An 11,703-nucleotide genomic window follows, 5' to 3' on the forward strand; every position below is an offset into this window, starting at 1 on the left:
GTTCTTAGATTTTCAGAGAAAACATTAGTTAAACACATATACAGCATTTCACAGACATCCAGAATCTTTAAGGTTTTCCTTTCATGTGGAGGGGGAAACAGCTCATGTATTGTAAAACACTGCCCCCGTGTGGATGTGAGATTCAGGCCAATGCCCATGTATTTAGGTTTCTTCCCAACAAAGGAATCTAAGGGCGCTCTTTCCCCTCCAAATCAAATGAATGGTGATTATTCTCTTAGTTCTCTTAGAACATTCTTCGAGATTCAATGAATCAAGTTGGCAAACTCCCAGTCTCCTCCTTACTGCAGTGCAAGTGTACTTACTCAAGCCAAGAGAGCTATTCACCTATTAGGAATGCCTCAAAGGACTGCTGTATGGGCCACGCTCACACTCCGTCCTAAAGCTAAAATGGAAATTAATGATCTGACAGGAACTCTTAACCACTGCAGTTACCTGGGGACGGGGTACCAATTAAACAGCTCTAAATGAGAGCCATGTGACCCCAAAAATACCACTATAATTCATCAAACTAGTGACCTGTCCATACTGGGCAGACTTAAGTTTCATACACGTAGTAGACATTAGTGTTATCATTATTCTGTAAGGTATTAACGCCAACCAGATTATAAAGAACTTCACTTGACACAAAGAAATTGTAAAATATCTGAGGTAATCATTATGCTAACAGAAGCAGTTATGTCAATCTTAGTAGCACAGGACACAGTGATGGACACAGTGAATAGTCAAAAATGATTAGTGTTTATTCATTTGTTAGAATATGTGTATCTCTGAAGAGCATTCATCTCGGAGCGTGATTTGATTGCCCCTGATTTATGTTTTAACACAACAGCAATCCAGAACAATTTCAGTGCACAGCCCACGAGTTCTGCACACTGACAGTAACCAATAAACAGAGATTCAGACAGACATCATTAATCAATTATGCTTGAAAGATTCCTGCACGAACACCATGATCATCAAATCAGATGTGAAAAATTATTTCCATGTTTCCATTTCCTGATATGTTCACTTTTTAGTCTACTTTTGTAGACATTTCTTTAACCAAAAATACATTTCTTTAAACCAAAACCCATACACTCTGAAGAGCCCATGCTGTGCTTGTAATAATAAGTTCCTTTTTGTTATGACTATTGCTATAAACAAAAAGGAAACAAATATTATATTCTGAAATAAACATATCTTCTTTGCCAAGTCTATGGCTCAATTTTAAAATATTACAAAAACAATTTTTAAAAAGCCCTGTTTAATTTTAGTCTGGCTAAACTGTTGGCCGCAAGCCCAAAGAAGCATTCAGCAAAGTAATATACAGTAGAGGCCACGAATCCACATATCCGTACCAGGAGTTAGACTTACGTTAGTACAAAACATTACTTCAGATATTCTTCACACCAACACACTACAATCAATCAAATCAATACAGCAGTTTAACCAACCCAACAATGTTAATCCCTCACTTATCAGGACACGTGAAGCTGAAATGAAACTACCTGCACCTGCAAGTTTCACTTAAAGACTTTAAAATGTCTGACCAAGATACAATTTTTAACACGACCACTTGTGGTTATGTATAGTCAATTCATGAAATGTATCAGGAATGTATTCCATATGCACAAAACCCACATTTCTATTAGGAGATGAGATCATTTTAATATACAGTATGAATGTTGCCTTTTTTTTCCAAATAAGACAAACAAGAAAAGGTTGAAAAAACACAAACAAAGTAGCACACATTTATGTACATGTAAACACTGGGTTTAATTTTTTTTTCCTTTTATAAACAAAGTTCCTCTCCCTTTTGGCCATTCTACTGGAAAGCCGTAATAAAGTTCACATAGAGTTCCAAAAACACTAGTTTGAAGTCCTCTCAGTGTATAACGACGCAATATTGCTGATCAATACCAGACTTGCTATATGGAACTATGTGAAACTATATGGAACCGCCGTGTCCGGTGAAGTGCTACAGACACACGGTCAACTGCAAAATCATTCCTCAATACGTTCTATCATTTGTTCACGTTGTGCTGAACACTGCTGCTTATGTAGCCACACAGTGTGTGCAGTTCCATCACTGACAGAGCCGTTACGGCTGCAAAAACACCAGTATTCACTTGTGCAGAGCAAACGGGCTTCTGCGCCGCTGTTCGTGGCCAATCGTAGATCGCACTGGCAGTGTAGTTCAAGAGCGGTGAAGTTTGAGACATTGGTACTAATTAAAGATAAAACGTTCCCTCAACAAACAGAGCCATGAGAGAATTGCCTGCCTTCTTGTTATTGGAATAATGTAACTGATAGTAACGCAAATGGTTGCATGGTAAACCGGCTATTCTCGTGACACAAAAATAAAAAAGGTGAATTTAGTAGGACATTGGGCTAAAGATCAGACTGAAACCAGACTGAAAACATCTCTATGGCAGCTTTAGGACATGTACTTTTCCAAAACGAAACATACTGCAGTGTTTTCATTTTCAAACGTTTTCCTCCAGTAGAGTGTGTGTGTGTGTGTGTGTGTGTGTGTGTGTGTGTGTGTGTGTGTGTGTGTGTGTGTGTTTATGCTTTGTTATGGCCTACATACATCTTCTCCTCAGGAACGTTTTAAGGGTTGATAGATAAAAAAATAAATAAAAAATCTCCCAAAAACATATCCATCCATGAGGGGTAAGTGCAAACATTCAGGCTGGTTCTTCTGCTCTTATATTGATGTTCAAAGTGCAACTTCTCAAGAAATAAAATAAAATAAAATGTACAAATGGTGAGATCCCACCTCACTGCTGAGAGCACTCCCCAGGCGCATCCTGCAGGGGGCGCTGCATTACTCCCTCGTTCTTTTGCTCTATCTCCACCTACAGGAAAACAGGAGAAGTGAGGTGAAATAGTGACGATGTAAAGACAAATTCTCCCCACTAGAGGGCAGTCGATTCAAACAGTTGAAACAGCCACCAGCAAAGACTTTCTAAAACACACAATTAGTAAAAAACAAAAACTAAAAAAAACACATTAATGGCTGTTGAGTGTAGTAGGTAACTGATCGTTATCCATTAGCGCAGTGAGGGTGAAAACATGAAGTCTCACTCAAGATTCAAAAGAGTCTCTTGATCTCTCCCTAGGGGGTAACAACAGGAGACTTGCTCATCGCCCCCTACAGTTATTAAAGTTCTCCCTGAAAGCCTGAGAATGTGTGTGTGTGTGTGTGTGTGTGTGTGTGTGTGTGTGTGGAGTGGGGGAGGGACTAATGTCTACAGCCACCTCAATGACATGTTTGGGTGGTGGGGGGGTAAACGGCTCCCATGGTGAGACACCAGACTGCTGGGGTATTGCGGGGGAGGGGACAGACTGGGGTATTGTGGGGGAGGGGACAGACTGGGGTATTGTGGGGGAGGGGACAGACTGTCTGCCTTTCAGTGCTGTGATCTCCTACAGCAGGTGTTTAGCAGGAAGTAACTCATCCCCAAAATCACTTTGTGCTCCTTCGGAGGGTTTTAATGCGTACTCACAAACCGGTCACTACATTTGCTGGGAGATGACCAATCAGAGACAATCGTTATCGTATTCACTATGGTGACACACACTGCCACACCCCCAGGCCCCACAACCACCCACCACCACGCCGTACCTGGTAGGAGTAGTGCGCTTTGTACGTGATCCACTTCTTCAGCTCGGTCCTGTCTCGCACGGACAGCGAGCGGACGGTGGTCTTGGAGGCCGACGCGGAGGGCATGTCGAACTCCACCTCCACCAGGCAGAGGAACTGTCGGGGCACCTCCCAGTCAGAGCCCAGCTCCAACCGACAGAAGAAGGTGTGAGGATGCCCCATCGCTGGGGGGCACAGAACAACCATAACCCCACAGAACAACCATAACCCCACAGAAAGACCATAACCCCACAGAACGACCGTAACCCCACAGAACGACCGTAACGCCACAGAACGACCGTAACCCCACAGAACGACCGTAACCCCACAGAACGACCGTAACGCCACAGAACGACCGTAACGCCACAGAACGACCATGAACCCACAGAACGACCATAAACCCACAGGACGACCGTAACCCCACAGAACGACCATAACGCCACAGAACGACCATAACGCCACAGAACGACCATAACGCCACAGAACGACCGTAACGCCACAGAACGACCGTAACGCCACAGAACGACCGTAACGCCACAGAACGACCGTAACGCCACAGAACGACCGTAACGCCACAGAACGACCGTAACCCCACAGAACGACCGTAACCCCACAGAACGACCGTAACCCCACAGAACGACCGTAACCCCACAGAACGACCGTAACCCCACAGAACAACCATAACGCCACAGAACGACCGTAACGCCACAGAACGACCGTAACGCCACAGAACGACCGTAACGCCACAGAACGACCGTAACGCCACAGAACGACCATAAACCCACAGAACAACCATAAACCCACAGAACAACCATAACCCCACAGAACGACCATAACCCCACAGAACGACCGTAACCCCACAGAACGACCGTAACGCCACAGAACGACCATAACGCCACAGAACGACCATAACGCCACAGAACGACCATAACCCCACAGAACGACCATAACCCCACAGAACGACCATAACCCCACAGAACGACCGTAACACCACAGAACGACCATAACCCCACAGAACGACCATAAACCCACAGAACAACCATAAACCCACAGAACGACCATGAACATCTCACCCAGGCACCAGCGTTCTCTAGGATAGTGGTACACTCTCTTGAGGACATCCCCATGTCGTGAGTGTGGCAAGTTCGATATTGTAAGTATTGTATTTGTTCATCTTAAATATGCTTCATGAATAAATCTGACTTGCCTTCTTTAGCAAGGCGATAAAATGTCCCTTGTATCAAACACCAGTGGAAGGTGAGGACAGGCCCCATACGTCTCTATACGAGAGACCGCTTTGTCCCTGTGATGTCCTGCACTGCTGCCAGCCCTGACTCAGCTCATTAAATCATTACCAAGACGTTCACGTGCTGAGGCGTGAGGTGTGTGACAGAGCAGGAGAGGCCCTGAGCTGCTTCCTCTGGGAGCAGGACAGAGTAGAGTGTGTGTTTGGCTGATGTGCGTTTGGCTGATGTGTGCTGGGCGGGAATGTGTTGGGTGGGAATGTGTGTGCTGGGCGGGTGTGTGTGCTGGGTGGGTGTGTGTGCTGGGTGGGTGTGTGTGCTGGGTGGGTGTGTGTGTTTGGGGTGGGTGTGCGCTAGGTGGGTGTGCGCTGGGTGGGTGGGTGTGTGTGTGTTTGGCTGATGTGTGCTGGGCGGGAATGTGTTGGGTGGAAATGTGTGTTTAGTGTGTGTGCTGGGCAGGTGTGTGTGCTGGGTGGGTGTGTGCTGGGGGTGTGTGTTGGGGGTGTGTGTGCTGGGAGTGGGTGAGTGTGCTGGGGGTGTGTTGGGTGTGTGTGCTGGGAGGGTGTGTGTTGGGGTGGGTTGGGGGTGTGTGGAGGGTGTGTGTGTTGGGGGTGTGTGTGCTGGGAGTGGGTGAGTGTGCTGGGGGTGTGTGTGCTGAGAGGGTGTGTGTGCTGGGCGGGTGTGTGTGCTGGGTGGGTGTGTGCTGGGGGTGTGTGTTGGGGGTGTGTGTGCTGGGAGTGGGTGAGTGTGCTGGGGGTGTGTTGGGTGGGTGTGCTGGGAGGGTGTGTGTGCTGGGAGGGTGAGTGTGCTGGGCGGGTGTGTGTGCTGGGCGGGTGTGTGTGCTGGGCGGGTGTGTGTGCTGGGCGGGTGTGTGTGCTGGGCGGGTGTGTGCTGGGCGGGTGTGTGGAGGGTGTGTGTGCTGGGCGGGTGTGTGTGCTGGGCGGGTGTGTGTGCTGGGCGGGTGTGTGTGCTGGGCGGGTGTGTGTTGGTGTGTGTTGGGGGTGTGTGGAGGGTGTGTGTGCTGGGCGGGTGTGTGTTGGTGTGTGTTGGTGTGTGTTGGGGGGTGTGTGTGCTGGATGGGTGTGTGTGCTGGATGGGTGTGTGTGCTGGATGGGTGTGTGTTGGGGTGCGTGTGTAGGGGCAGGGAGGTGGTGGGTTTGGCAGTAACACAAAAGAAGCAAAAAAAAAGAAAAAGAAAAAGAAAAGAACAGATGAGTTTAGTGATGTAATGAAGAAGAGCAGCTGGGCCTTTGTCCAGTCGTCCAGACACACAGAGGAATCCCTGCTGATGAGCTACAGAAAGGCCTCACACACTGGCCACTGGCCCAACACAGCAGTGCAGCACAACCTAAACCATACGCTGTGACCTCAGAAGGCCATGTAGGGATAATTGGTGGTTTCCATGCCATTCCATTGGTGGTGAATTTAATACCATCACAACAGGACAACAGATCAGACGGGAGTCCATGAAGAACACGTTTTCATGGGCAGTAAATCGCAGGTCAACACATTCAAAGGTTCAGTCAGCAGCATGTCAGCCACATGTGTAATACTATATTCCCAGTCTAACCTTCTGACCAACCGTGTCCATTCATACTAGACTAAAACAAAACACAGAATAAAGAACAACTGGTCTTAATTCACTCAAGTGAACAAAACATAAGGTTTTGGACAACGTTACTGTAATTCACATGATGTATATAACAGTTGTGTTTTAATGGGCGATGGCCACAAATATACAGGCATTGTGCAGATTAGCAAATGGGCTTTGTGGACAATGGATACGTCAGTTTTAACTGGGCCCTAACTATGACCTTACATTAAAACATTTATTTTGGACACCTGCATGTAATTTGTAGATCCATGCAAAAATCCAGCATGGCCTCTGACTGAAAAGCATTTTCCACCAGCATAACAGACGAATGAGGTATGTTGTATTGCCAATAGCTGTGCCTGTATTGCCAATAGCTGTGCCCAGAGGAACGCTAGAGCCTGATAGATCCTTTGCCAGTAGAAATTGCCTTTCATAAATATCCAATGTTGTTTCCCGTCAGTCAAAAAGGACAGTTGCATGAAGTTTACGTAACAGATCACGGTGTGATCACTCGCAGCCTTTATGGTCACGCGGAATGAGATCCCTCCTACTGACAACGTTCCTATGTAACGCCAAGAAACCAAATCTGTGTCAAAGGCATGTGTCAATTCCCACAGCCTCTCCCTTCTTCGAGTATTGGTCTTACAGTGGTGCTATATGTCCTGAGGTTTTATTTATTTATTTATACAGACTTTTCAAACGCCTTTAATGTGTTGGCTAGAACCAGCCGTTGGTCTTCTGAGAGGCCAACCCCACCGCTAGGCAGTTATAATCACATTTTAGCAAGCTGCTATAACAACAGGGCTGGGGCCTACCTGAGTTTTTGTCCGGCAAGCGGCCGATCCTCCACACCACAGCCCTGAAGGCTTGCTCGTACTTGGCCGTTCCCAGCGTCACCCTCATGGCGGGCTCAGAGCCCGAGCTGCTCGCGCTGCCCAGGCTGGCGCCTTTATTGAAGCGCGCCTTGAGAGACTTCTCCCCCGCCACGCCCTCTCGCCGGAAGTTCTTGGCCCAGATTTCGGGGATGGGGTAGCGCACGGCCACGTTCTCGCACGGTATCATGGTGAGGGGGTCGCGATTGGATGAGAACCCTGACGACATCACCAGCCAGGACTGGAGCTCCACCTCCGCTCCGCGGATGCTGACGACAGTCCTCAAGGTGAAGGGCAAAGTCTTCTCCGCGTATGCCGTCCGGAATCGCAGCAGTTCGAAGCGTCGGCCAGGGGGGGGTTTGAAGGTGATCGTCCTAGACTCGGCAAACTCCGTCGAGTCAACGCAATCGTGCAGTCGACAGTCGCGTAGGCGAATCCAGCGGGTGGTGGTGTTGGGTATGATGTCGTGCCGGGACACCACCTCTTTACCTTTGACCTGCAAGTCGTTGAGTCCGACGCAACAGGGTGGGAAGCCCGTCAGGAATGCAAGCACGTTCACTCGTGTGGTCACCAGCTGCTCTAGAATACGACCGTCTCCTTTAGACAAGACCCCATCAAAGCAATCGATCACCTCAACATGAATCTCCTCCTCGGAGTAGGGCGCAGCAGATCCCAGCGAGTCGTCATCGACGGGCAGGGTTGCCAGCTTCTCCTGCAACGTGTACCTGAAGCTCAGGAACTCCTGGTAGTGGACAGTGCCGAGCTTCACTAGCTGCTCTTTCATGGGCACGTGCACCACGGTCACCTTGGGCTGGATCTTGCGCTTCTCACGGTACACCACCTGGTCCAGGCTGAGCGTGTGCACACGGCCACTCTCCTCGTAGCTCTGCAGCTTGTGCTCGGACAACTCGAGCAGACCGCTCAGCTGAAACTCCTTGAAAGGCTTCTCCAGGCCTTTCTCGTAGAAGAGCTGCAGCTGGCCTGCCTCGGTCAGCCGGACGAAGATGGGCCCCCAGTGCCGAGAAGACATGATGTTCTTCTTCTCGGGGATGCGGAGCAGCATGGCCCAGCCGTCCCGTGGGGCCACGTGAGGAGGCTCAAAGGGAGGCTCCTCCTCGACCCCCCCGTCCACGCTGTCATCCGGCAGGGGGTCGGCGCTCGTCCCATCCGGATCGGAGATCCGCAGTCGTCTGAGATGATCCAGGCCGTCGCCGGGGGGACACGAGGGAGGAGCATCGTGCCCGGAGGCAAAGTCAGGCGGGACGCGCTCCTGTTTGACGTCAGCTGTTGGGGACTCAAAACGGGAAGAACTGAAGGTGAAGGGGCACTCCGAGTCTTTGCTTCCAGATGACTTGAGCTCAGTGTTATTAAAGTAGGCGCTAAAAGGGTTAATAGAGGAGGGCTGGATGTTGGAAAACTCCTTATCGAGGAAGGGATTCTTCTTAGTGTAAGGAGTGCTGTTGTTCAGCGCTGAACTATCCAAGGCGAGCACAGAGTCCGTTCCCTCTGGGGTCAAGTCCAGGATGTGTCGGTCTGTTCTTTGGCTCTGGACGCAGGACACAATGAGGTTGCTGTTTGCATCTTGTAATGGAGAGTTGTTGAGGTTGTCGACCCTGACGTTGGATGGTTTCGTGTCATGCTGGTAGACTGGTACCCCATCGTCATCATCAAAAGTTACCCAACTGGCAAAGCGGCCGGAGCTGGAAAACGATTGGCCGTTTGTGTGCGGGTTGCTGCCTGTCCAGTCGAGTGGATCCATGTTTACTCCTTCGTCCTCTTCACAATCAGATGAATCTGTGAGATCACAAAAACACATTAATATGAGCAAACACTACAGCCAACACACTTTCCAAAAAGTCTGTAGACACACATATTCTTTTTATGTTCTTTAGTTTACAGTCAACACCATAAAACAGGGAGAATCCTGCTGTGCCCTTACTGTACTGAGTGTCTATTTGTTTCTCATGACTGGAACAGTGAGACGATGAGACAGGGTCTACACCATCAAACATCTCCATAATGACCTGAAAGACATTTTCCCTTTTACAGTAAGGAATCGGACACCATTAAAACACATGCGTGTAAGAGAAAGACACACAGACACACAGAGAAAGAGCTACATTAGCTATGAATTACCAGGTTATATGAGAGGGAGTTGAACACTTGTTAATTTCAGTGTGAGCGTTTCACAACATCTTAGCTCACGGTCAGAGAGAAACTTGCTGGCTCAAACTCTCCTATACAAGAAGCATCAAAGTAGACACAACACACAGTAATTGGCTTGTACACATACAGCCGAGAGGGAGACACTTTGATACTTCCACAGTTTTTCTCAGCACAGATGAACGCACGTCTAGCTTGACAAAAATGTAGTGTGAACCAAGACCAATTCTACTGCCTTGGTTTTTAAACAGACCTCCAGCTCAAAGGAGTTGCATATCAATGCGGATTCCCTCCCCAGAAAGGAGGCCCCGGCCAGCGGGAATCTAGTTGGTTGCCTGGCTCGGTGATACCGGGCTGAACCTTCTCCCCACTCCAGCACTCCCAGTACACTCCTCCGCAGCCAAAAGAGAGGGGGAAAAAAGCTTCACCTGTTGCTAGGCACCAGTATTCAGTACTGATCCACTACTGCCTCCAATGCAACAAAGCTTTGTGTGAATTTGCTCTTACACACACACACACACACACACACACACACACACACACACACACACACACACACACACACACACACACACCAATTAAGTCTTCTTTTTTTTTTGCCATTACCATTTTGCGTCCTTTGTGTGTGCCGGTGTGAGTATGTGCGTGTGCGTGTGTACAGATCGTCTTATGTCGGCACGCCCGGCCGCTTTCATCTTATCCGGCCCGAAGCAGCCGTGCCCCACGGTGGAGCTGGAACGCCTCACGCGGTCCGAGCACAGACGAAAGAGAACCACGAGGCCCGTGAAATGTGTGCCGCACGCGTGAGCCGCCCCCGGACAGCAGACACGGCACATTTTCCCAACTTCAAAGTTTCAGCCTGGACGCTTATCAGGGGAAGGGGGGAGGGGGCCGAGATGATCAGCCCCGAGTGACGCTCACAGAGCAGAGTGGCAAACATCAGCCCAGAGTTCATTCTGCGGGAGTCCAAATCAAGCCCTTTCATGCCGTAACAAGAACTACAACCACCACCCGAGGGTGAGCGCCAACTCTCAACGTCAGGGTTCATCTGACTCCAACCACGGGTTGCGATGGGAGACACACGCCGAAACTCAGCAGAATTCTACTTCTTCTTGGGCTCCTGTTAGAACCGCAGGCTGTGTTGATATATCCAGGTCCTGGTGAACAGCAGGAGGGGCTGTAGAACTGAGGGGCAGTAGAACGGAGGGGCAGTAGAACGGGGGGGCAGTAGAACGGGGGGGCAGTAGAACTGAGGGGTTGTAGAACTGAGGGGCAGTAGAACTGAGGGGCTGTAGAACGGAGGGGCAGTAGAACTGAGGGGTTGTAGAACTCTGCTAATCACCCAAGGCGAAGGAGACCCCGTTACTCAGCTCAGGCTCCTCTTGGCATTCTCATGACAATAGACTATCCGCAAAAATCAGGCCATCTACAGACAACGTGGCTTCTGCGAGTCACCAAAGAGAACGCGTCTCAACATTCCGTCCTCTACCAAAGCGCCCTTGTTTACGTCCATTTAAAATGTACATAGTTTCTCAAAAGGCCAAAGTTTCCAGATTTGGACTTTGGATTCTAATTTTCTCAACACACAGAACGTGACCGTGAACATGAAAAGAAACCAAAACCAGTGAATAACTTCTCCCTTCCGTCCGCACACTCAAGACCATGGCCGTATTGCCACAGTGACACAAAATAACAGCCTCCCCCCAAAACAAAAACAGCAATCCGTGCCTACTGTTAAACCGTTCTTCAGAGGGAGCAGAAGACACCGAGCAGAACGCCCACTGGACGGTGCTGAAGCTGGAGACACTCACCGCCGGTCCCCCGGCCCGGGGCTCGAGTCGCAGGGGAGCAGACGCGTCTTTCACTGGCAGCAGCAGGTCATGTGACTCGCTGGCCACAAAGCTGCCTGCTTAGCTGAGCTCAGACATGTAGATGCCTGCCCGTCTGACCTTACACACTCACTCGCTCCTCTCCTCCTGCAGGAGAACTCTCTCAGTCTGACTTGGCAACAGTTACCTGCTGTTGGGAAGGAGGTGGAGGGCATTACCCAGGATGCACTGCCTGCACCACTGTGTCTGTGGAGTGTCTCTGCAAGCCACAGAGAGAAATAGATCTACAGTGAAAGTACACCAACTGACAAACACACACAACCTTGACCTGACTCTTGATCTGTTGTTGTAG

The 11,703-nt window shown here is 49.4% G+C and overlaps 1 protein-coding gene across 5 annotated transcripts in view; it reads right to left on the bottom strand.

Annotated features, from left to right (window-relative positions):
- Positions 1-2,504: 2,504 nt before the first annotated feature.
- Positions 2,505-11,703, bottom strand: part of ston2 (stonin 2) — a 22,013-nt gene continuing 12,814 nt past the window's right edge. For 2 of the 5 annotated variants that reach the window (XM_076978012.1, XM_076978013.1), the window contains exons 5-6: positions 7,303-9,153; positions 3,842-5,999 (exon numbers count right to left, since the gene is read on the bottom strand). In XM_076978012.1, coding sequence (XP_076834127.1) covers positions 4,993-5,999; positions 7,303-9,153 — 2,858 coding nt within the window. In that variant the 3' untranslated portion in view covers positions 3,842-4,992. The other 3 variants (XM_076978016.1, XM_076978015.1, XM_076978014.1) reach the window with 3 other exon arrangements.

Source organism: Brachyhypopomus gauderio, chromosome 17, assembly GCF_052324685.1.
Source record: "Brachyhypopomus gauderio isolate BG-103 chromosome 17, BGAUD_0.2, whole genome shotgun sequence".
Classification (NCBI taxonomy): domain Eukaryota; kingdom Metazoa; phylum Chordata; class Actinopteri; order Gymnotiformes; family Hypopomidae; genus Brachyhypopomus; species Brachyhypopomus gauderio.